At 37.5% G+C, this 27,021-nt stretch overlaps 2 protein-coding genes and 1 long non-coding RNA gene across 3 annotated transcripts; 1 reads left to right on the top strand and 2 right to left on the bottom strand.

The window, feature by feature from the left end:
* Nucleotides 1-3,894: 3,894 nt before the first annotated feature.
* On the bottom strand, nt 3,895-14,176 carry ASB15 (ankyrin repeat and SOCS box containing 15). Its single transcript, XM_053464344.1, has 9 exons — nt 14,082-14,176; nt 11,584-11,636; nt 11,368-11,499; nt 10,736-10,894; nt 9,573-9,818; nt 8,983-9,154; nt 6,269-6,833; nt 4,380-4,533; nt 3,895-4,204 (listed from the first exon to the last, which is right to left on the bottom strand). The coding sequence occupies exons 1-9, from the start codon at nt 14,174-14,176 to the stop codon at nt 4,038-4,040; spliced, it is 1,743 nt and encodes a 580-aa protein (XP_053320319.1). The 3' UTR covers nt 3,895-4,037.
* Nucleotides 14,177-15,593: 1,417 nt separating this feature from the next.
* On the bottom strand, nt 15,594-22,888 carry LOC128490267 (uncharacterized). Its single transcript, XR_008353937.1, has 3 exons — nt 22,866-22,888; nt 16,095-16,192; nt 15,594-15,716 (listed from the first exon to the last, which is right to left on the bottom strand). It is a non-coding gene; the product is annotated as an uncharacterized LOC128490267 (long non-coding RNA).
* Nucleotides 22,889-23,001: 113 nt separating this feature from the next.
* NDUFA5 (NADH:ubiquinone oxidoreductase subunit A5) lies at nt 23,002-27,021 on the top strand. Its single transcript, XM_053462085.1, has 5 exons — nt 23,002-23,078; nt 23,947-23,991; nt 24,606-24,722; nt 26,243-26,308; nt 26,847-27,021. The coding sequence occupies exons 1-5, from the start codon at nt 23,040-23,042 to the stop codon at nt 26,946-26,948; spliced, it is 369 nt and encodes a 122-aa protein (XP_053318060.1). The 5' UTR covers nt 23,002-23,039; the 3' UTR covers nt 26,949-27,021.

Genomic DNA, 27,021 nt, shown 5'->3' with positions numbered 1-27,021 from the left:
AAGCATGGAAGTGCAGGTAGAAGGTGTCCTGGCGAAATGTTCACCCCACACAACGCTGTGTCAAGTGCCCCGGTGGACCAAACCAGAGGACACTGATGCATAGGTCTAAAGTGGAGATGTTTCAGAGGCTCCCAGGAGCTTAAAAAGAGATATAGTGAAAATAGTATATTTCCAAAATGAGGATAGGAATGACTGGAGAAATAAAAAAGGGTTGTGATACTGTGAAAAAGTATTCATTTCGTATATCGTATATTGCAACAAACAAATGTATTTATTACTTATATAGTATATTGCAACAAACAAATGTATTTATCACTTATATAGTATATTGCATTCAACATACTTAACAAAACTGTAAGACATTGAACATTGCTGCTTTTATCTTCGTTTGCCTAGAATACCAAGAGAACAAGCTGTGAACCTGAGAGCTAATAAAAGAGAAGCATTTCTCTGTTATAATATGTACTTTGTTTGTTTTAACACTCGGGGGACAGAGTGTTTTGTCTTCCAATGCACGCTCCTCAAAGAGCACACAGTGCTCACAGAGGGCTTACAGCACTTTAATAATGTATTACCACACGTGGCTGTTCTTGTAACTTATCCGTTTTCTGGAAACTAACTAAAATATTTATACCTCTGCCAGCTATCAGTTACTTGAGGACACACCGGTTACCTTGAATAACAAAGCATCCTAAACAATTGCATTTTCCTGAAAAACTAAATTGGAAATTGCTTGCTGATAATAGACACACAAAAGTATTTTTTTAGATTCCTTACTCCTTTCTCGCTCAAGACACATATCTGATATGGGCTCCCATAGGTGAAATGGGAGTCTTTGTATCTGAAACACACAAATGTACCAAAAAAGAATGGAAAGTCATGTAGTACATGATTGCTAAACCAGCCTGGTACAAAATTGTAAAATGTAAATTACTAAATCGAGTTATGTTTTCATAGGAGAGTCACAAGATTATTGGCATCATTTTTATCCTGCTAGCAAAACAATAACCCTAACCCCTTCTTCCATAAACCCTTCTAATAATATTAAGCAATAGTCAAGTCAGGTTTGCTAGGGAACACTTTTATGAAGTACAAATGCTTTAGACATCTTAGCAAACTGCCAAAAGATGCAATGGAAACATATGTGCTTATCATAGTAAAGCACAGTGCTACAGTATCACGTGTACCTCCAGTTTATATCTTAGTAATGAATGCCCACGCTCAAAGTAAAATAATCCCTTGCACCTTCTTATACACAAGGACTAGATGCTTAGTCATCTTAGCACTCACCAAGCTGTATGGTCAGCATAATTAGCTCAATACTATTACCTCTGAGAAATGGAGAACTGATTTTACACGCCAAGATTGTACCAATCTTGACATATAAAATCAGTCCTTCATTTCACAGAGGCACCTATAAGTGTGACTACAGCTGGAAAGACTTGGAAAGCAGCATAATTTGGAGAAATTGGTGGAAACTGGCTTTGGAATAGTTTATAGTGAGGAAAAGGGAAAGGTAGGGAACCTGGCATGATGAAAGAGAATGGTGAAATTGCCATTAAATCCAAAGAAGAGACCTCATTATAAGGGGATGGGAAACTCAAGAGGTGGAGGGTTAAAGAGTGATCTACTTAAAGGTTCAAATGTGCTACAATATGTGGTTCTTCAAAGTATAGTGAGCAGAAGGACACGACATCATGCACCAATGTTCTCTTCCAAGATTTGTTCAGGGACCTGTTAATGCCAGTGGCCACCTGTTAGTACCTAGGTTTGCAGCTGGTTGGCAGAAACGGGCTGCTGAGTTGATGGTCTGTCCAGCAATTTCCAGAAGACAGACTATGGTTGCCCAGCAGTGATCCAACAATGGAGGACAGCAGCTCAGCTGCATTTAACACAGTGTCCTGAGAAGCCTTACATGATAGACACCTTCTTACAGGTTTGATTTAATGTAAGGTGGTTTCTTCTATTTTCCACAATGTTTTTCCTGTTTCTCATAAAAACGAAGATTACAGCTTCCTTCCAAAATAAACAAATTCAAATAATAAACATAAGAATGTTATGAGCTAATCAAGTATATATATATATATAACAAACTGCATGTTGTTAAAAACATACTGGACTGATTTTTGTGTGGGGTTTAGTGCACAGGGTTTAGTGCGTGAGGTTTATTGTATTCAGACCAGTGCAGGCATTTATTAAAAGTAAATATGACACTTCTGTCTCACTTTACTCCTTCCCCAGGTGCCTCTACTGAAAGCATGGAGCATACTGCTGTATGATTCTTGCACATGCTCAGTAGAAATCCCTCTGTAGTCAAAAGGGAACTGATTTATGTGAATTATCTGGACACAGATGTTTTGCTAGGATACATGGCTGCTGATTCAATGTTTACACTTAAATGCTTCCAGATTTCAGCAGACACAGCCTTGGATTACTTATATGAAACAGAAGCCTCATTTGCTAACTTAAGTAACTAAAAAATGCATGCTCCAAATTACATGTAGTAAAATGCAATGGGGTCCATGTAAGGTGGCCTCCAACATGTGTTAAAAGTAAAAATTTGTCACACACAAGGGGGCCATATCCAGCATGGTTCAGGAATGCAATTATAAACTATTATCCCGTTTCCTTCCTCGAGTCTCCCCTCTTTGTTGGAGGTGTGGAATGGAGGATGGTACGTACAGGCACTTATGGTGGGATTGCGCCGACATTCGTCCATTCTGGCAAACAGTGGTGAGAGTAATACAGGACATTACGGATCCAGATTTTGTGGCTTCTCCCCAGACTTTGCTATTATACCACACTCACACCTCGTTCTGCTCCTACAAGAAATCGTTAGCCATACATCTAATACAAGCAGCCAAAGCTACCATACCCCGATTCTGGAAGACACCTGGCCCTCCCCCTGTCACTGCTTGGATAGCAAAGGTCAATCTTATTTCACACATGGAAGACCTTGTGGCTTCTGCCCACGGTCGAGAATATGCCAATGGCCTTAAATGGCTGCCCTGGGGAACTTTTGTCTCCTCACCTCAGTTGCATGACCTATGTTATTTGCGGTAAACATTGTTTCTCTACATTTTTGTGATTTCAGGGAGCTCTGAGGACTTTGGTTCTTTTTTCAGCCCCACTTTAGATCTCTGTAACTGTGTTGATTCAACCATCAGATATCAGAGCATGTGTTACCCTTGGAGCATTTTATTATTTTTCTTTCAGTTTAATTTAGCAGGTGCACTATGATGTACGACCCCTTCAGTAACAACCAGCGTCGTTTCTGACAGAATGTTAACATTATTACTTATTATTGTTCTGATGTACAATGTACGATGCCTTTCAATGACTTTGTGTAAACTGTACTTCTGCTGTTCCCGACATACTATGTATCTGATTTTCCACTTACAAGAATTGTGTTTTATTGCACCACGCTTTGCCAATAAATAGTATTAATACAAAAAGTAAAAATTTGGGGACTAGACGGTTTCCTTTTGGTAAGGTGAATTTGAATCCAGTGCAAAGGAATTAGTTATTGTATATAATGAAACACTTCCCCAAATTTCAGATTTTGTCTGCAAAAAAACATATTTTTCAGGGCTTCACAATTTCAGGCAGTTTACATGTCTGTGGGTGACACAATTTAAGATGACAGTGAAACAAATTGCCTCTGAAATATATATATATATATATATATATATATATATATATATATATATTTACATATAAATATGCAATATGTAAAAGGTGATAGGCCATAAGGAGGAGCTGTGGATAATCATACACACATTACACTGTTATTAGTTGAAATTTTTAAAAAATACACGTTAAATTATTTTCTTTTAGGTACTTTTAAATATTACTATTCATTTACTATGAAACTATTATCATACAGAAACAATATCTGGAAAAATGTCAGCAAGTTAATATTATACTGCTTACAATTTAGAGACGTTGCACAGAAGAAAGAATACCTCACTGAGTAACCCGGAAAGCAACATGTTTAGTACTGCCTTGAAAAAAAATTGAAAGGTGTATATATTTGCTTATTCCATATCAAAATGTAGTCCTTCCCCATATAAATCATATTCCTTATACATTAAATATGATTTTAGCATAGGAGGTAGAGGCAGTTTTTTTCTCTGTAGTCTCTTCAGTCCAATGAGTTTTCGTATTTTTAGCCGACACAAGTGTTTTAATGGACGAGGATTTCCTAAAATAAAAAACAAAACAAAAAAACACATCGTTGTAAAGTAAACCATTTTTATACAGCAATACAGCAACATAATTATGCCTTACACCAATTTTGTTTGGAGGGCATATCTCATTCTACACTTCAGAAATGGCACTGCCTTATCCAATACAGATGTATATTAACATATATTTACCTAAAATCTCATGAATTTCAGTCCATTCTTTTTGAACTTCCAAAACAGATTTTAACTTTGTGCATAAAGGGACATAATCCATGTAATCCACAAATATTCTGATAATTTTGCCAACCAGATGTTTCATCCATGACACAGTAACAAAGTCACAAAACTGAAAAAAACAAAAGAATATATATAACTAATAATTGCCACATTATGTATACTTCATTATAAAAACAATTATAGTATTAGGGGAAGATGTAGAACTATATATATAGATTAGAAATAACAATGATTACTGTGTAAAAGGTTAAGTAACATGTAATCATATTTGGTTATTAATGTGTGTCAAAAGTATTTATTATTGAAAACTACACTTTCTCTATTTAAACAGGAACCCAGCATTTGGGAAGGCAAAAAACTGGAGCATAACACTTCAGTTCAGATTCAGTTATGAGAAGATAGAAGACCTTCCAAGTTGTCTATGTATAACGAGGGGTGTACCAAGAGTATTTGGCATCCAGGGTGGATCCTATATTTGGTACCCCCATCAGTCCCTAGCTCCCCTCCACATTAATGCTCACACATACACATTGATGCTCACAAACACACATTTTATGCTCACACTTACACATACACGTTGATGCTCACACACACGTACATATACACATTCATGTTCATATACACATCCATGCTCACACACATATGCATTCCTGCTGACACACACTAACACATCCATGCGCACATAAAGACTTAAACATGCACATACACACTTACACGTACTCCCTCCCACACATATACATCCATGCTCATACATACACACGTATTCATGCTCCCACATACACATCCATGCTAATACACATCCATGCTCCAACACACTTACACATCCAATGCATATACACGCATACACATCCAAGCTTACACACCAACATTTACACATATACACTCATGCACACTAACACATACACATTCATGTCTACACATAAATCATTACGCATACACATCCATGCTGACACACTTACTCATCCATGTTCACAAACTAACATTTACACATACACACTTACACATACACATCCATGCTGACACATTTACCCATATACATCTATGCTAACACATTTACCCATACACATCCATACTAACACATATAAAAATCCATGCTCACACATTTACACATATACACATTCACATCCATGCTGACACACAAACACGTACACATTTACATCCATATAGATCCATGCTCACAAACATCCAATGCACACACAAACACTTACATATACATGACCATACACACTTAGACATGCACATCCATGTTCTCACACACACATCCATTCTCACACAGATACACATGCACATCCATGGTCAAACACACACATTCATGCTCACACACAACAGTTACACTTACATATTCATGCACACTTATACATACGCATTCATGCTCATACACAAACCCTTACACATATACATCCATGCTGCCACATTTACCTATACACACACTTACATTTACACATCCACACTCCCACACTTATACATACACATTCACGCTGACACCAACGCTTATACACTCTCACTCTAACATACATGCAGCCATAATACCCTTATCCCCCTCCCCCTTCCTTCACTCACTTCCTTACCTTAACTGCAGCTTTCCCTCCAGCTGTAAGCAGCCTAGCGTTTAACCTAGCATTACATGACCCTGCCATGTTCCTGCCTCCCTGGTCTAGTCCAACATTGTTTACAAAGGGCTGGTCTGAACCTGGTTCAGGCTAAAGCTAAAGACACTTCATAAAGGCTAATGCATAGACTAATCGCAATGAAGATGACCTTTCACCAAGCTTCACTCAGGTCTCACTGAGTAGGTTACTTGCTTGTAAGTCTATACCTCTGAGTTGCAGTATACAAATACTCACAGGACTATCTTCTATGACGCATGATGTCCATCCTGGTAGCACATCTGAAGATGGCCACTTGAATGATGCACCAAAAATGCCACCATGCATGCAGTCAAAGCACATTTCAACATTGTATCCACTATTTAGCAACATCCTTAGCATAATTTCATCATTTAGTGCATATTGTATTGCACTTGGAAAATGGGTATGATTCACTTGCATGAAGTAGCAGTTGACATCTGCTTTATGAGCTAAAAGCAATCTCACAATTTCATGATTTCCAGCTCGTACTGCCACTAAAAGACAGTTTAGAGGATCTTGATTTGGAAAAGCTCCAGATTTTAACAGCAGCTCAGTGCACAGAACATCTTTGTTGGATACTGCAAAAAACAATGCACTTTTTCTTCTGTCATCATAATTTTCAGAAATATGTTCAGCCAACAATTCATTGACATCAAAGCCATTTTCAATTAGCAGCTCCAGGCACTGTAAATTCTGTCCATCTGCAGCAGAGTGGATGGGACTTAAGCCACTTCTTTTGATGGCATGTTTTGATGTTACAGGAACAAGATACTTTAGTGCTCTAGAGATAAGTGTCAAACAATAAACACATCAAAACTAGATTTATTAACACAATTTATTGACAGTAGAGCATAAGCGAAGATTCAGTATTTATGTTCACTTTTGTTTTGATTTTCACTTTACTGTTCAAAAATACTAAATTTGACAAAATCAGATGCCTATGTCACTAGGCATTTGAGAAATAGACCACAAGAACACCAGCTTCCGAAGTCAAGAGAACTGTGAAAATATGAAGGTGCAAAGTCGGGTACTAAAAAAAAGGAACTCTATATTATTGTCATCTAAAATGTTCTGTTAATCTCAAATTATTTTTTACGTATTTTTCAAACAGACAATTTACTTTCTCTAATCCTACATTTCATAGTCCAATGCACATAACAGGTCTTTGTGCAGAATGCAGACAAAAATAAGCATAACACATGCATTAGAAGTCAATCTTGGGTAGAGAGCATCTATCTTTCCGACATGAACAGGGATTGCATGATTATCCCTGCCCTTTGGTGCAAGATGACACTCTAGAGGTACCATTAGGCACTGGGTTGCCCACTAGGTTGCTCTGATGTTTAGCTACAGTGAAGGAAAAATGTACTTGATCCCCCTGCTGATTTTGTACATTTGCCCACTGACAAAGACATGATCAGTCTATAATTTTAATGGTAGGTTTATTTGAACAATGAGAAACAGAATAACAACAAAAAATCCAGAATAAAGCATTTCAAATAAGTTATAAATTGATTTGCATTTTACTCAGTTAAATAAGTATTTGATCCCCTATCAATGAGCAAGATGTCTGCTGTATAAAAGACACCTGTCCACAGAAGCAATCAATCAGATTCCTAACTCTCCACCATGGCCAAGACCAAAGAGATATCCAAGGATGTCAGGGACACGATTGTAGACCTACACAAGGCTGGAATGGGCTACAAGACCATTGCCAAGCATCTTGGTGGGAAGGTGACAACAGTTTGTGTGATTATTTGCAAATGGAAAAAAAACACAAAATAACTGTCAATCTCCCTCAGTTTGGGGCTCTATGCAAGATCTCACCTCGTGGAATTTCAATGATCATGGGAATGGTGAGGAATCAGCCCTGAACTACATGGAATGATCTTGTCAATGATCTCAAGGCAGCTGGGTCCATAGTCATCAAGAAAACAATTGGTAATACACTATGCCGTGAAGGACTGAAATCCTGCAGCGCCCGCAAGGTCCCCCTGCTCAAGAAAGCACATGTACAGGCCCGTCTGAAGTTTGGCAATTAACTTTTGAATGATTCAGAGGAGAACTGGGTGAAAGTGTTTTGGTCAGATGAGACCAAAATCTAGCTATTTGGCATCCACTGAACTCGCCTATGACCCTAAGAACTTAACCCCCACCGTCAAACATGGAGGTGGAAACATTATGCTTTGGGGGTGTTTTTCTGCTAAGCGGACAGGACAACTTCACCGCATCAAACGGACGATGGACGGGGCCATGTACCATCAAATCTTGGGTGAGAACCTCCTTCCCTCAGCTCGGGCATTGAAAATGGGTCATGGATGGGTATTCCAGTATGACATTGACCCAAAATACATGGCCAAGGCAACAAAGGAGTGTCTTAAGAAGAAGCACATTATGGTCCTGGAGTGGCCTAGCCAGTCTCCAGACCTTAATCCGGTTTGAGTTGCAAAACCTCAGCCTCGAAATCTTAATGACTTGGAGAGGATCTGCAAAGAGGAGTGGGACAAAATACCTCCTGAGATGTGTGCAAATCTGGTGGCCAACTACAAGAAACATCTGACCTCTGTGATTGGAAACAAGGGATTCTCTACCAAGTACTAAGTCATGGGCAATCAGAGTTGAATAAAGACATAGCAAAAGCACAAAAACTGCTCTGGCCATTTAGTGCAAGCACGGTAAAAACAAATCCCGGTCCTGAAGGGGTTAAGATAGCTTTATGCCCATCTCATACATGTTTAAGTTTCCTCATTATATTAGACCCTACCATTTCTGATGGGAGGCTGTTCCACTTAGCTTTGTACAAATAAATTAAAGTTGTATTTAATGTGGAAAAATTTACTGAACTTTGTTGAGCTTCCATATTAATGTTATCATTTCTCCGTATTAATGTTATCACGTCTGACCTTCATGTGAGTGAAAGTACTACTCACAGATAATGACCTCCATAAGCTGCCTTGTGTATGGGTAGATTGCCTTCTTTGTCAGGAACATTTCCACTTGCACCATATTCCAATAAAAGAGCTACACAGTCTGGATTTCCACCAGAAGCTGCATCAGATAGCACTGAGGATCCATCATCTGCTTGAACATAGACATCACCACCTATGATGGCATATTCCAAGCAACATTATTAGATGTGGTAACTTGTAAGATTTTTCAAGGTTCATAAGGCAGAGGAAACAACCATATGTTATTAACCATCTTGCAAGATTTTGGCAAGGAGGTACAAACTATAACTGAAAGACAGCTATACAGTAAGACAATTTTAAGGTAGACTCATCTTAAGTTTAAAGGGCACTGACAAAAATGAGGATGAGTGAAGGCTGGCTAATGAATGTGCCTAAAAACTGTTTCTCTATCGAAATACAAAGATAACATATTACTATATACCTGACTAGCTTAGCACACACCTGAAATATTATATAATATGGTGTACTGATAATATTAAAAAGCATCTTTGTCATTCCTTGTTGCACTCTTACTTGTGTGAAGTCAACACTATACTTTACTTTTCACATACCCTTATGAATCAGTTGCTCCAGTACATCACAGTGTCCGTATTCAGCAGCAACTCCTAACGGTGTTACACCAAAACCATCCCTGAGGCCAACCTTTCCTCCATTTTTCAAAAGTAAGGAGATAAGATCAGAGCGCCCTTGTTTAGCTGCTTCATGTATTGCTGACCATCGTTTGACGCATGGTTGGTTAATACTGCAGTTGTAACTGATGAGCATTGTTGCCATGTCATAATTCCCAATCCTAATTGCTACAAAACAAAAGAGAACAGAGCAATTTCCTGAAGAAACTATGAAAGAGAAGACAATGGACAATATATGTATTTTACCAGACATCCTATGTTTTTAATTCACATAGAATAAGCATAGGTCCACTATACTTGTCCTTTCAATGGATGAGGATGCATTGACACATTGGCTGGTTAATACTGCACTTGCAACTGATGAGCATTGTAGCTATGTCATAATTACAAATTATAATTGGTACAAAAAAAACAAGCAATTTCCCGAACAAACTATGAAGGAGAAGACAATGTATACAATTATTTACTTCCTAATAAGCATAATCCCATTGTATCTGTCCTTTCAATAGGGCTACATTGACACACTGGGGTTTATTGACTAGGGGAAGAGTGAGGAGAGTTTACAGGAGAATAGTTGTTTTAATGCTCTAACTTAACTACTCATCATGAAGGTCCAGCACTGGCACAGGCCTGATCTGTCCTTGTATAACGCATAATCCAGTGTGGAGACATTCATGAATTATTGAAGATTTCATAATACATTTGTTGCCAAGGTTTAGACATTAATGGCTGTGTGTTGAGTTATTTTGATGGGAAACCCAAATTTACACTGTTATCCAGGCTGTACACTCACTACTTTACATTGTAGCAGAGCGCCATTTCTTCAGTGTTGTCACATGAAAAGATATAATAACATATTTACAAAAGTGTGAGGGGTGTACTCATTTTTGTGAAATACTGTAGTTTTGTCCTGGCACCATTTCTGCTTCTGAGATGCCATGTCCACTTCGCACACAATTTTGCCCTGTATATTAACATACTGGTACATTTTTTAACATGGGCTAACAGTTATATTGTATTAATATGCTTATGAACTTTATCCAAAGACATTAACAATTACAACATTATTTTTAGCTTTTTCTTACCAATAAGAAGAGGAGATTCCCCTTTTCTGTTCTTGGTGTTTGGCCAGATTCCCTTCTCGAGTAGGACCCTGACATTTTCTACCAATCCAGCTTTTACAGAAAGAGTTAAAGGAGTTTCCCCATCATTGGTCTTCTGTTCCCATAATGATTTGCCTGATGCTGTTTTTATTATAAAAGAACAAAGATGCTTTGTGAAACTAGTGTTTCCATTCATGATATGAAGAGAACATGAAAAATATTTGTCCATCGAATCATACAGAATAAGAAACTATTTCTCTGCTGGGATTTTCAAAATTGTAAAAAACATGTGAATAATGTCCTTGTTGTGTATTTGTGATCTCATTTAATGAATCTATAAAATATATCTATTTTTTTCCAATCCAATCTAGTGAAAGATTGTCATTGATTACTTTTGATATATTTAACTCTGTTATTGAATACAGTTCATTTTGTGCATTGGAGTTATGTAATAAACCAAATTAACTCAACCCCTCGTATTTCCAAAGTACAAACTGGGCCATAGGTGGTGAGTTTATTAACGCAAGCCAAGGAAATAGCCCCTATAAAACAATAATGACTAAATCACAATTTCCCTACCACTTTTCATTGATAGTCATTCTATGACTACTTACCATCAAGAACTATTTCAGTGATTTGTCCAACTGGTTGTACTACAGCTTCATGTAAAGGAAACCATCCTTTTTCATCAGCTTCATCAAGGGCATATTTATAATTCATATACTGTTGTAGTTCGGTAATTTCCCCTGAATGCCCCAAAAAAGTCATTACTATTCAGTTGAAATATGCTGGCTACTATGTTTACATAAGAATAAAATTAAGTACGTTACCTAGTTTTATTGCAGACACAATTTTCCGGTTTATCTCACTGGGTTGTACAAACCTGTAACAACAATATACTATAAAGCTTTTTAAAATAAATATATAGTTAGATACATATCAAAGGTGTAACTTTCACATTTCTAGTGACCATTGATGCATTCTAGCCTAGGGCAGCAGGTCCAGGATAGTGACAGCCACAAAATAGGTAGCCAACCGCCATATTGGGATGCTAGGATATTACATCATACCCCAGCACTCAGAAGAAGGACTGTGGTTTAGAGGGGTGGGTGGTGGCACTTCTCTGGCATGAATTTGGGACAGCGACAAATTAAGTTACCTTTCATACATCCCATAATTGTTTTTCTACATGATTATCATATGCATTCAATCCTTGAGATTATGTCATTACATGCTGCCCACTTTGCCTGGGCCTAGGTGGACCATGCAATGAGCAGATGATGTCTGTACAAATGGAAGAACAAATCTCCCTGCACCAAACTAGGCTCTCGAGCTCGTCTTTCCGAGATCACACTGTGGAAAGGAGAATGGGGACCAACAAATTTTGAAGGGCAGTGGACCACCTAGTTTGAGATAAAAAAAACATTTAAGCAAAAATTAGAAAACCAAAGTGAAAAGTATAACATTTAATGAACTGAAGCAGCAGTTAATCAGCACCCATGTTTCAACCTTATTACAATCATCTACTCAACTACACTTTCAAAAACAGACTGGAAAGTGTTACGAACTTTAGCGACAGGGTATTGTAGCATCATAATACCCAAAACTGGATGTTCCCCTTCTAATTTTAGCTTCAGAGAACAATATCAACCATTTGCCAATAGAATGTGCTTGTAAACATGAAACTATTCTTTACAAACCATCATACCGAGACCTTCTCTGAATTAGTCATCTCTCCTCATTGGTCTGTGACACTGAATGCTGATCAGGGTTGTATTTTTAGCTGGGTTTTAATAGATTAAGGGCTTGACTATGCTTGAACATTGTTATGCCTGGACTCAAAGATGTACCATCAATGTTGACCAAATTGAATACTTTGAATTACATGCGTAACAGTTGTTAGTATTAAAGGGACATCCATAAGTTCACAACAAAAAAATTGTCTTCACAACAAAAAATTGGGTACAACTAGTTTAAAGATATTTGATAATGTATATTTGTAATCCTTAAACCATATAAGGTACAATTTGTATATACATATATTAAAAAAAAGCTAAACATATGAACAATGTTTGCTTTACTTGTTTTATGTATGTATCCTTAAATGTTTGATAAGAATTATTTAGTAAGTTCTGAAGTATGTATACGATTTATTGTGTAGGTGAATGATTGCTGCTGTCAGGGTTTATTTTATGATAAGGGGGGATGTTGTGTCTTTTATTTAGCAAGTGCATTACATAATACATAGATTTATTTTACAAGTGCAAAGAGCTTTCTAAAATAAAAACCCTCATGGTACATTGCCTTGGAGCACATGAAAAAGAAACATCAAGTTATCCTAGGAAACTCAACACTGACATAAACACTAAAATATTTTTCCTATACGTTACAAAGACACTGATGACTTAAGGAAACATAACACCTTGATGAAATCTATCCTAACACTGAGTTCTACAGTGACGGATGTGATCAGTTTCAAAAGGTAGACGTTGATAACATTATTTATTTTAAATAATGAATAGACATCTAAAACAGAGGCTCCTGAAAGAAGAGAAGAAAAAGATTGAATGAGCTTTTTTGGTATAATAGGTTTACATAAACTCATGTACCTTGTGCTTGTTAGCGAAGCCACAGACCACCATTGAAGAGTTTAGTGCTGGGAGTGTAGTAAAGGTGCCAGTAAACCTTATCCAGAGTTATACATAACACTACTGTGCATGCAAGGGTGGCACGTAAGAAGCCATTATTCAAAAAGTACCATCTATTAGCATCTCACAGCTATGGGAAAAGGTTTGGTTGTGAAACGTTGTTTTCAAGAAGGATTTTTTTGCCCAAAATTCCAGAGCTGGAAATAGGACCCTTGGCATCAGGGGCACAGCTGGAGGTCTAGACCCCCACTGATACCACAATTGTTACTGTATTATGTGAACTGCCTTATTGGTGTCCTATCAGTGTGCTGAGAACAGGAAAGCTCTGCCCAATACCAATAGTCTGAGCAAACATTCCCTGCCTGGAGAATGACAATTCCGTCACAGTTTTTATTGAAAGCTGATATTTAACTGTAATTATTAAAAGTTGTGATTTTTTTTTAACTTCGTTTTTTTGGTATTTCACTAATATGTGGGGGGTTGAATACTTATGGAAGCAACATTATTAGATTTTTTATTTTTCTTAATAAAATGTTACCAGGAAAACAAATGTCACATTGCTTGTTTTAGAATTCCAGTAAACTTTTATGATGGGGACATTCCAACGTACCCAGTCCATTCCTGGTGCCTCTACTACATTGGTCAGTGAACCTATATGACAAAAAAGGACTTTGTCTAACCTGTCAGTATAACGAGGTGCATTGGTTTCCAGAGATTCTTGAATGGCAAACTGAATTTCATAGCTACTGGGTTGTTCTTCCACAGTTTCCTCCATCATTTTTTTATTGGTATAGAAATTTATATGATCCTAAAAAGAAAACAAAGTTCCCAAATTAATCTTGTGTGCAAACACATCTGTGTAAGAGTTATTTGTATAACATACCCCACAGTAAACTCGTTTGAGCAGGGCCCTCATCACCTCTTGTTTCTGTGAGTCAAATTGTTATGTTATATACTACGTGTTATGTCCTGTCTACCCATTGTACAGCTCTACGGAATTTGATGGCGCTATATAAAACAATAAATAATAATAATTAGAACATTCATGCAGGTAATGTGTATGAGCTTCACCCAGTACACAAATTACTATAATATACCTTTAATACATTATAGTATACTTGAATCAAATAAAGTACATTGTTACTGAATTCACTGGTTGCTTAAATCTGTGCGTGTTTTCTTTACTTTTTTATTGGTTGGAATTTAGTTGTAGAGGAGGGGGGCACTTGCAATGTCACGATCCCTGGTAGCAAGGATCAGTTTTTTTGCCAGGATGCCAGTCATCTGATCTCACGATAGATTAGTTGGCACTTTAACTTAATCCCCCACAGCATCTGTTACTATGGTAGCAAACAGCTATAATAGGCTGCCTGATGGCAGCAATCAAACTTTGAAGGGACACTCCAGCCATCATATGCCATTTAATGCATATTAAAGCTGTGTGGTCCCTTTAAAGTTCATGGTGTAGCTTGAGCAAATGCATATGGTGGGATTCTGCAAAATCCCCAGAGGCATTTGCCACTTCCCCCGCTATTTCTTGGCATTGGTGTTGGCATTCTAGTTTTTTTGCACGCTATATACCATGTACGTAGCTGGCGCAGAAAGGGCAACTTTTCCCTTTTTTAACTGATACTCCTCCATATCTGCTATCTCTTTCCACTTTATGTCATATATTCCTCCATACCTGCCACCTCTTTCCCCCTTTATGCCTTATATTTACCTTCACCCCTGCCATCACTTTTCCCCATTATATATTTTCCTCCTCCATCTGTTTCTGTTATGTTATATACACCATCCTTGATCAGAGAGACACATACCCTTGAAGAAACGCCACTGACCTGACGCTGAAGTTATACATTTTGAAGGCATGAAAAAGAAAAGTTTTTCCCCAGAAAAAAAAATTAATTTCTTTTCCAAAAAATTAAAAAGAAAAGCAGAGTGGAGTAGTTCTACAAATAAAAAATCATTTTGTTACATTGGGAATATGAAATGCACTGTATATAACAGTATTATGATTGGTACAGCTTATTCAGTAAATAATAAACTATTATTTTTTGTTACAAATGGAACAAGGTCTGTATATGTTAAGAATATTTCAACTATGCATGAGAACAGGATTTCAGTTTTTATGAACCTATGGTAAATAAAAGTGCTTAACAGATAGATATCCAGTTCCCATGACTTATTCCACTTTCTTCCAAGGAGAACTATATAATTTATAGACCGAGAACAGCAATAATGATCATGTCTGCTTTCATAGTATTGGCAGTGCTAGCTGTAGCTCCTTGCCCCCTCCGTGTTCCAACAGGGGAGACCTAGAACCAAGAATAATGTGCTATTTGACACATGACACTTATTTAAAGAGTGCAAGCAGACTCATTAGCGGTATTACAGTGAATGGGGGGGGGGTAGAAAACCCTGCTATTGCAAACTTACACGTTAGACCATTCTATTTAACTCTAACTTTATAATTTATAAAACAATTAGAATATTTATTTTTATTTTCAAAAGGTAGAGCTCAATCTTAGAAAGAGGAACTGATATTGCTACAGTCTATTATTTGTTAAATACTTTGCATTTTATTGTTGTTTATGACTACAGTCCTCTTTTTAGAGAATACCAAAAAAAAAACAAGTTCCCATTTAAATCAACTCTTGCTTGCGGAATTACAGTTAATTAAAAGTTATTCTCACCTTTTCCAGTCTTCATCTAAACACTGTTACGCACAGGCCTTAACCACAGGCCTTTACACTGGAATAACAGCTTGTACAGCTTGGGTCATTCACATTTTCTAAAATTAAGTATTAAGTGGTTGGTTAAATTTAGAAATGACCTTGGGTAGAAGCAGCTCAAGCACAACAGGAAAAGCTACAAGCTGATTCCAGACACAAACCATAACGGTTTTACAAAATAGTCTTATTAAACTAGATGATTGCCCTCTGTCTCTCTCACAATGGAATAAAACCCTAAAGTCTCATTTTGCATGGCTTAGTGATCCAGTTATTGTGTGGGTTAACTTTGACTTCAAACCCAGTGATAGAAATAAAACACACAATTGTTGTGAGAGAGACAGAGGGCAATCATCTTAAAATAGACTTAAATCAGCTTTGTAACACTGTATGTTTAAAAGACAGGATAAGAAAACACCTAAATGATATCACCAATAATAGCATAACCTCAATGGTGAATAAACATATTCAGAGCTGCTTTAAGGGTGACAAAAAATATTTCGAACGTCAAGCCATAGAAAAAATAGTAGGTTCTAGAAGAGGAGAGAATAAACAAAATTTACTAAATAAAAGGGAATTATGTTTGGATTTTTAGATTGGCCATCAGGCAACCAAAGGGTATTAACCATTAATGTGATTTAAATTATATATTTAGACACATTTTTTTTATTGTTTCTAAAACGAGATACACCACATTTATGAATCGCCACATGAATGTTGCTATTGATTTAAAATGTTGATGTTAATCAATTTAACTTTATTATAATGTTTATTTGGGTATAGACATAATTTAATCTAAAATAGCGAACATGAAACTTTTCTGATTATCATGTTGATTATATTCAAAATTATGTCAATTAATAATAATTGTATAATCATATAAATCATTGCATAAATATAAGCTATTGTATAAATAAATTAATATTATGTTAAGTAATCATAATTGTGTAATGTAAATCATTGCAGAAATACAAACCGATTAATTATATCCATGTAATCTGTACTTACAAATTATGTTCCTCTTTAAATGTAGCACTTTGGGTAAACACTATTTAAGACCGGAGATAATCCAGTCAGTATGCTTATGACGAAGTGCCATTGTTGGGCGTGAAACCTGTAAGGCGTTGACCTACTGGGTGTCGAGTTCTCACTGAGGTTGGCCAAACGAGGTAAATAAAATCGACATATTGAATGCACTACCTTGTTGGACATTTATTTTCTCTGGTGTTATCCTTTCTTTGACACTCAAGAATGTTGTATTTTGGCTTTATGGAAAGTCCTACTTTGTATATAGGTATTACCTAATTGAGTCTATGCATTTAAAAGGCATGACCAAACCTAATCCATTGGGCAACTTCATCAGAAATGAGTGCGTGGGCCTTTTATGTCATTCTATCAATACTAAATTACTTGAACAGTAAAACAAAGTCAGTCCACAAACCACTTAAAACAAGTTTAGCCAAATAAAACTGCACACGGCTGGAGAACACAGTGGGTACAAGCTGGATTTAAGGTGGCTGATGCGCACTGGAGGCAGGGCCGGATTAAGTGCATCAAAGGCCTGGTGCTGAGGATTTTGGTCTTCATTTTATGGAAATAAATAAAATAAACAAAATCTTAACTCCTCGGCATCGATATGTACTGGATAAAGAGAACACCAGTGCAGAATATATAGGATAGAATCTTATGTGATGGGATTGAGAGTACATCAGTACAAGTCATCGTACATGGGATGCCTGAAGCCACAATTTAGTACCACTAATCCTTTTTAATAAAATATGCAGATTGTAAGAGAGTAAATAACACAAAACCATTACTTTTCCTCTCACTGATCTCTGGACCTTGTCCTCTGAAGTGACTACAAATTCAGGAGTGCGTTTTATCTCTAGATAAGTAACAATTAAATAGTTCAATTTATTCCTACAGAAAGCAAAGTGCTAGGAAACACCAATACAAGCTCTGCCACACCGATACCCAAACACACACACCAGGACAGGCTCTGCCACACCGACACCCAAACACACACAGGCTCTGCCACACCGACACCCAAACACACACACCAGGACAGGCTCTGCCACACTGAAGCATAAAAAATGTATTTTCTTCACTGCTTGTCATTAACTGCCCCTTTTTGATTGATGCCCCAGCCAGGCCCCCTTTACTTTTGATTAATGCCCCTTTGTGCTTTGTATTGTTTAATGTGATGCCCAACCACCCTCTTGCCCTCTTGTCTATTGATGCCCCCACTGCCATGTGTATTACCTCCCAGCCACACCCGTTTATATGTATTTTGTAATGCCATAACACAGCCACCCCCCTTGAATATGGGTCCACTTTCCTATAACCCCTTTTTGGTAATACTTACAATACTAATAATACTAATAATACTAAGTAATACTTACTTACTCCTCTTCTGTGAGCTTGCCCCCTCGAACGTCATGTGTTCTAAGCGGCTGGCGGAGGTGGTCTTACAGCCTGGCAGCCGCATTGAATGTGGTCTGCCGGCCTAAGGACCGGCCGGCCCACTGGGAAATTTCCCGGCGGGCCAGTTCGGCCCTGCTCATTCGGATATAGATAGATAGAATATTTATCAACTGATTTTGAGATATTTCATAATTTTCATTTAACTTTTAGCCCAATTACCCCTAAGAGAGGCACAATCTGTTCTGATGTTCTCTTTCTTCACATCACCCTGCCTTGCAAATAACAATTGTTAATAAAATTGAGGGATAATCCTGCAGATCCTGCACACCTTTACCTGAGGTATACACATAAAATATGTTACAGGCCTTAGGAGACAGTGTTTCATCTGGGCCTTCAGGTTTTAGAAATACCTATCAGACCAACACTCTGAGGCAACACACCATTTTGTGCCCTACATTTTCAGCAGGTTCATGATAATCTGACTCATTGCCCATGTGAACCTTGTCCTTCATTTCATTATCATGAGTAAGTGAGACATAAGTATTATGTCAAGCTCCTGCCACTTAAAAGGAGTCTAAGGACAAAGGGAATATATATTTCTGAACTAAAACAATTTTTTCTGGCAAAAATATAAAGCATTATCTAAACAATTTTACACAACATATATGCTTTTCTAGTAAAGATTAAATTCTCTCAGTTTGTAATGTATAATATACCTAAACAAATGGCCCAAGTAGACTCGAAAGTTTGTGATCTATTATTATTTTCGAAAGGCTATTATCGTTGTTCTTCACTCTTCCATTACCTGTTACTTTTACTTGAGCTGCGTGTTGGCATAGAAGCAAAAACCCTCCTGTGCCAATAATACGTCAAAAAGGCGTTGGCACGAGCATTGACAGACTCACCTCACATCTCTTAATTTGAAATAAAAACAGGGGCTACTTATTCCAGTGATTGTCTCCGAATCTTAGTAGTCTTTCAGATGTGCTAAACATAGCTCACTGGCATCACTACTAACAACTGTTCCTGTTTTCTTTAGTTGCTGACAAGAGAGAATATCACAGCTAATCATGTCCAGCAGAAATTTTATCTTAGCTAAAAGGTTGGGGAAAATGTTAACCCATTGACTGTTAGGTCTGTAACAGTGTAGCAGATATATTTTACAAACCTTTCATCAGAAATTACAATAATGTGGACTTAAGAGGAGCCACATAGACTTGGCCTTTGGCATTTAAAAAGCAAGTACAGTTTATATATCCATGACACAACAAAAAGGATAAAACTATAGGAACTAAAGTACCCACACATTACGACTGCCTATTCTGACCTGTAAAAGACTATACACATTACAGGCTAACTGTAATAAATGTAATACTAAATTATTTCTAGACATGCAAGGAATGTAATATAGCCAATGCACCAGTCCAGGTTTAGACAGTGACATGCATTGCCGAACTCAGGGGAAAATGGGGAATACATAATGACCGTCTACCAGAGAGTATGAGCAAATACCCAGTCCTTGTCATTTGTCTATAAGTAACCCCGATTTCACTGAAAGAGACTAAGAATACAAAATAGTTTTTTCACTAATTCCTAAAATAAAAAAATATCGCCCTTTACACATGGTAATTAAGCACCTTTTATGCCTTGGGTAATACAGGTCATTACGTATTCCCCATTTGCTTCTGGGTTCGGCAGTAAACCAGTGCCCACCAGTTCCTGATTTGTGACTGAGCAAAATGTAAGTGCTTAGCAGTCTTTATTACGATTTCATGTAGAAAAAACACGTGGGGAGCATAGCTTCAAAGGACTGGTGAACTTCTTCCGTGATTGCGTTTTATTTTTGTTTGTTTTTTATAAAAACAACCAAATGTTAAAAAAATGCATTTTTTGGGCAAATCTAGTAAAAACATTTTTTTTTAAAGAAAGATTTATCCATATCTCAGCTTACTGACTTAGAAAGCCCCACAGCTACTACTCAAGTTCAAAGGACAGCGTAATATGCAGTCTTCCAAAATTAAAAAAAATGGATTAAACCACTTAACATGAAACAGAAGAGGCAGCCCTGCTGCATTAAAGTGCATATCACAGCTGGAACCCTCCTTTGAGCTACTAGAGCACATGGTGAGGATGCTACAGCTGCGATAATACCACATCATACCACCACTTTAGTCTGAACAATCCTTGTTAGGGGTCTTCCATCCCGACGGCCTGGTATCTCAATACAGTACCACATTGGGTGTAGACAATGTCTACTTTGTGAAGAATTGAGTTCAGTACAGGGAAATCTGTTGATTACATGGACAGAGGGTGACATTTTGAGGCTGTCACATAATGTGGACAGCATGAGATGTTACAGCCACATTCTGTCCTGATCAATCTGGTACAAATGGTGTATGCATAAATAAATTAATGGATTATTTACTGCTTAAAGTTCAAAAAGTCAACCTCTAAATGTATATCAACTTGAGCATATTACCCTAAACCTCAGGTTTAAGCAGGGTGCTGTACTTTGGTGCCCCTGCACCCCAGTAACTAAAATAAAACACACACAACATACTAACACAAAGCCTCAATGTAACACCCACTCACTCTAACACCTTATAAGCAATCTCCCTCTCTCTTCTCCTCAGCATGCCGCCAGTAACACCATATACTTACACAGTCTAAATGTCTACTGGAGACAATTAGCTGGAAAGTGCTCCCATTTAGATCAGAATGCTTAACACACATACACTCCGGAGTCAGAACACACCTATATCAGCGTTAGCTGAGTCACTGGAGGTCACTTGTGGTAAGTATATGACGTACTGGGAGATGTGTCTGGCCGAAAAATATCTCCTTCACTAAAAATAGCTGAAGGTGGAGAAAGGGACAAATGCATATTTGCAAAACACCCCAGAAAAAAATTAAAAGAGCCACACAGCTATCATATCATTAAAGAGCATAAGATGGCTAGAGTGTTCCCTTTAACCACTTTATGACCACTGATATACCAGGTAATTCATGCCAAAGTGTTCTCACAGGATCAGTGACATTAAATCGATCGTGGGGCACTGCTGCTGTCTGCTCAGGTGTCCGGTCCTCCCGAGCCTTTGATGGGAGGTAAAAGGCCACCTTTGTGAGGTGCTTATTTTTTGGCATTTGGACTTCTGGTCAGTCTGTGCCCATGTCCCATATCTGGGACATCTTTGCAGCCAGCCAATTCGATTTACCCCATCAAATCATACATTTTTTTAAACTAGGCACCCATGGGCATTAAAATGCCAATATTTTAACTCTTTCCATGTAACAAGTTGTGTGAAGATATAGCGCTAATTGTAGGACTTGCTCATAAAAAACCTTTTTGTATATATGTATATATATATAGACTTTTTGTGACTTTTTTTTATTTTAGTAATCACATTGTGATTAGTGAGCTGGGCTCCATTGATTTGCAATGTTGAATGCAGTACTTGCATTCAATCTGCAGGGGGAACTCAAGACTTGTGACAGTTGGCGCAGCCATCTTGTGAATGGCAGCAATGCCATTCACTGATGGCCCTTGCAGTTGCTCTTCAGAGGTGATCGGGGCAACTGGCTTTGTTACCAATCTGGTGCATCGTGGCCCCATGCACGCTTTGTCGTGAAGGGGTTAAGAGAGTGCGCCTAATCGCAGCTTGTTACCTTTATAAAATACACCTGGGAGCCAGACATCTTGTTGATTGATAGGGGATCAAATACTTTCACTGAATAAAATGCAAATCAATGTATAATTTATTTGAATTGCGTTATTCTGGATTTTTTTATTTATTTTTTATTTCCCATTGTGAATAGTAAGCTTTGCACCATTGGCTTGCATGGTTGAATGCAGTACTTGTATTAAACCTGCAGGGGTAGCCCAGAGTTCTGATGAGGGTCTAGAGATAGCTTTCTACACATCATGACGTGCCATGATTTTTTAAAACCTTTTTCTTCTTGAAAAAGTGAATACACTTGCCAATTTAAAATCTCCGGGGTGAATTAATTTTTTTTGCACATCATTGCACTTCTAATAGCTTTCGGAACATGTGATATTTTTATAACTAATGCAACTTTGCATGCAAGACTATATTAAACGGTGTCTACCATTTTATAACGAACAAGTCAAAGTTATATCACCAGAATCCAAAACTTTTTATAAATACTACATTATAATGAATTGGATTTACATTTAACTTTGCGATACCATAAAAGGGGACATGAACACAAAGGTAATTTCTACACAATTTCTGTAATCGCGAATTAATTAGTGAAGAATCAGCTCCCGCTTCCCTCCGCAGCATCACGTACTCGACTAGGACGCGCACGACTTCTCGGCTACAGATTGCTCCTGCCTGTGCCAGAACGAATTTCTAAAACGATTATTTCGAGCGCCCTGACGTTCATGACTGATTTTAGGTTCGACCTCTCTTGTGTCTATTATTGATGTCTGCGGCTTACTGCAACAAAACGCGTTTACCCTTAATGCACCGCGGTGAAAACATGGCCGGCTTACTGAAGAAGGTGAGAAAGCGGAGGTCACTGAAAATACGCATAGACAAGCTAGTGCTGAGGGGGGATTTTTTTTTATTTTTTATAATATATTTTTGTATATATTATGATCGCGGTTATGACACTTCAATTCGTATTAAAATTCTAATAACGCCGTAGAATTGAAGTGGTTATATAATTGGAATGACTTGTCTCTATTAAAAACGTACGCATGTATTTGACAGCACAGAACGGCTGGTAGCTGTTGGATGAGAAGTTGTGCAACTGCCTTTTAGCAACAAAACATGCACCTGTTTGTTGAGGAATATATGTCTAAGATACTGGCTTTGATAGTTGTGTATTTATTCCTAAGGGTTGCCTTAATGTCAGTTTATAGCCATTTAATATTTCAGTTATTCTTTTAAGCATCTGGCTATTGGCAGTTCTAAACACGTTAGTATGGATCCAGGTTCTGCCGACATCAAATGCACTTTAATGCATATTAATGTCGACTGGTCAGAATGGCTGTGTGTATGTATACGCTTATGATGGCAAGTGTATGGCGTTAGGCGGTGTGGAGGTGTATAAAGGGTCTGGGTTCGTGTATATATTTGTGTAAGTGTGTATGTACTACAGGCTTAGATGTAAAGTAAGGAAGTTCTACTTTACTGGGAGGGTAGTGGATAAATGGAACAGTCCACCAACAGAAGGTGGTGGAGACTCATGCAGGTTTGAAATCCTTACATCAGGAAAGCGGGCAGACTAGATGGGCTGAAAGAATTCGACAACAAATAAGAACCAATGTTTCTGTCGAAGTGGCGTGTATTTTTTGTTTGTTGTGCTTTCTCTGTCGTGTCTTTGTATATTAATTAATGCTTTTTTTTATTTTTTTTTTTAACAGACCACTGGTTTGGTTGGACTTGCTGTATCCCAAAATCCCCATGAGGTATGTTGACTGTTCTAATTTCATATTTTATAAATACTGAAAGTCTTAATTCTTTAACACATTTTTTCTGCTTTTATTTACGGATACCTCCCCCTTTTTGGCTCTTTAATGAAACTTGCTTCTAATTTCTCTATAGGCCGTTTTAAGTTCTGCTTAACAGGGAATCTCCTTGGTTTTTGAGGGAGGCAGAAAATCCTATTAACATGACAGGGTGTTCTTTTTGCCATAGCTAATGCCATTTCTAAATTCAACAGTTTGTATTCATATGAATTTTAAAATTGGACTAGCCAATTTTGAATATCAGACTAGCCACGACTTTTTCGGACAAAGAACACAGTAGGTACGTTATTATAGCATGTTGTATTTTGATGACATCTTGTTGGAACTGTGTGATCTGAACCATGTAAACCAATTGTCGTTTGATCTATAATAAGTAACTTAAAAGTTATTGCAACATTTTGACAACTGTTTTGGTTTTCAGAAAAAAAAAGTTATTTTCCTTCCGTAATTTAGCACCTTTGTCTATTCAGCAACTACTGTCGTTGGCACACTATACACGTAGGAGCATTTTCTGCTTTGTTCTAAAATTTTTCAACCAATTTTTTTTCCCCCAGCGTCTAAGGATATTATATTCAAAGATTCTTGCTACGCTGCAGACCATTCCTAGGGATGCAGCATACAGAAAATACACCGAGCAGATCATCAATGAGAGGGTAAATGCTGTCCATACAGTAAGTAGTTCCTAATAATTTAACGTAATTAAAGGAAATTACCAGTCCAAGCATTAGCTTACATATAGACATGAATATAGAATTTATATACGTGTGTATATTGCAACAAATTGTACAGTATTTTTGATGGCACTAACTGGCATCTGAAGAAAAAGAATCCTGGCAAGCTTCCCCTGTGAGAGGGTTAATAGCTAGCGTTTCTTGACTTCTTTTCATTGATGGGACTACACATCTTTCAGAGCCAGCTCAGACCTCTGTGCAAGAGAAACCTTGTTAAGGTTGACGCTTCTCAAATTGATATGTTATGCTTTACATGTTATGACCTGTATACCCCTTGTACAGCGCTGCATAATATGATTGTGCTATCTGAATCCAAAAAATCATTAAAGGGAAACTCCATTTATTTTTATTGCTAGTATCAGATTAAACATATTTTCAGAAATAGTGTGCTTTATCCTTTTTTGAAAAAAAACAAAAACTCAGACAGGTGCTTATTAGCCATCCATATGACTTCTGACTGTTACTTTGAACCAATGTATCGGACAAACATCATCACTATTTATCGTGCTGCTTGTGGTTAACAATAGAATGGTTCAGTCTGAATAACCCAGCAATGAAGGTCTATGTCGGAAGAGACTTCGTAGCATTGCCAGAAAGAGGTCTGACGCTTATGAACATCTGTGGTGTTTGAACCAAAAAAACAATACTAAAAACATTGGCAGCATCAAGTCTGCACAACATTTATTGAAGCACAATGAGCAGCACTGCACAGCACACGACACAGTAGTAGAATTATCTTTTCCACAGTACTTTGAGTAATTTGAAACCTCAACCCTTGCACGATTACTTTCGTAAATTAAACCTTATGTCTCAAAGATTCTATTTCACCTAATCAGTTAATGTAGCACTTTTATGCATATTCTACACCCCATGCATGTACAAAGGGACAACACAGCTGTCATGTGGTGTTCCTTTAACTTGCGATAAATGTGTGGCACGTTATGCTGTTGAATAGTACAGTGCGTTTTTAAATGCTCCGTCTGCTGTATGTTACCTCCCAAGAAGCTACATCACAGGTGGAAACATCAGATAACTTTGTTTACACACTTGTTTCAAGAAATGTCCTGGAATAGCTGTTCCCAGAGAAGATGTACAGGAGCAGGCTACAAGCAGCATCCTTTGGCAACACTTTCAGAGAAGACTCTTGTTTCTGGTAGTAATTCTTAGTGTGACTGTGTTCTTAAGACTGATCGGGTCTTTTCAGGCAAATTATGCCTTGAGAAGACACCTGAGTAGTCTTAAAACATGCAATCTAGTTAGCCAATCAAGTTATTGTCTCTACCAAATTTGCATACCTACTTCCAGGACTGACACAGTACAGCTGTTTGTTCACACTGTGATTGACTTGTTTAAAAATTCTGTTTAGAGTGTTACCTGACAATGTTCTGTACATCCCTCTGATTTTCAAGTGCCTCTTATTTTTTTTTACATTTATATTATAACCACTGTGTACATTCCAGGAGCCAGATGTTCAGAAACTGGAGGATAAAATTAATTGTGGCCAAATAGAAGAAGTCATTGTGCAGGTAAAAAAAAAAAACACTTGTTAGAAACCTTTGTTTTCCCAATATTTATTCAGTGAAAACATTAAAGAAGCTTTACCTTTTCTTATTTGAAAACTTTAGATAGATTAACCCCGTAATGACTGATGACATGCGTTGCACATAATTGCTTTAAATGAGCTTGGGTGACTTTTTGCTTAAACAGTGGTGCTGTAATGCCTTGATGTCAAAGCATCCAGCAACACCAAAATATGCGGCAGGAGCCCTATTTGGCTCCTCTCCAGGGTGAGAAAATCTGCCGCTTATAATATGTCAGTTGCCGTCTGATTTAAGAGATCGCCTCCTAAGCGTAAATGGTGTCACTGGAATGCCCCCATAGTGAGGCATTCAGCGACACCGCAAACCCACCCTAGGATTTTATGGAAAGGGTTTACCAAACCAAGGGTCTAAAATACCACCATTTGAACTACCCTGGGGTATTTATTATATTAAATTAGATATAATAAAAACTATCATTTGCATTATTATTTGCTGTATAAGTGATGTTCGATTCTTTTAACAGGCTGAAAATGAATTGTATCTGGCAAGAAAAATGGTGGAATGGAAGCCTTGGGAACCATTAATTGAAGAACCTCCGGCTAATCAGTGGAAGTGGCCTATTTAATACTCCTATTTCCTGTAAATATATGTACAATGTCATCAAAAGAAAATAATAAAAAAGTGACTTTTATGGTGTA

The sequence above is a fragment of the Spea bombifrons genome, chromosome 4 (genome assembly GCF_027358695.1).
Source record: "Spea bombifrons isolate aSpeBom1 chromosome 4, aSpeBom1.2.pri, whole genome shotgun sequence".
Taxonomy (NCBI): Eukaryota; Metazoa; Chordata; class Amphibia; order Anura; family Pelobatidae; genus Spea; species Spea bombifrons.
Note: the sequence above shows the minus strand (reverse complement) of the source record. Positions and strands in the feature narration are given on the sequence as shown.

Coding starts and splice junctions, on each gene's coding strand:
- ASB15 (XM_053464344.1), bottom strand. CDS start 14,176: ATGGAGGAAACTGTGGAAGAACAACCCAGTAGCTATGAAATTCAGTTT. Junction 11,500..11,583: donor TGTGTCTGCAATAAAACTAG/GTAACGTACTTA, acceptor TGGGGCATTCAG/GGGAAATTACCGAACTACAA. Junction 9,819..10,735: donor GGAATCTCCTCTTCTTATTG/GTAAGAAAAAGC, acceptor TTTGTTTTGTAG/CAATTAGGATTGGGAATTAT.
- NDUFA5 (XM_053462085.1), top strand. CDS start 23,040: ATGCACCGCGGTGAAAACATGGCCGGCTTACTGAAGAAG. Junction 23,079..23,946: donor TGGCCGGCTTACTGAAGAAG/GTGAGAAAGCGG, acceptor TTTTTTTAACAG/ACCACTGGTTTGGTTGGACT. Junction 23,992..24,605: donor TATCCCAAAATCCCCATGAG/GTATGTTGACTG, acceptor TTTTTCCCCCAG/CGTCTAAGGATATTATATTC.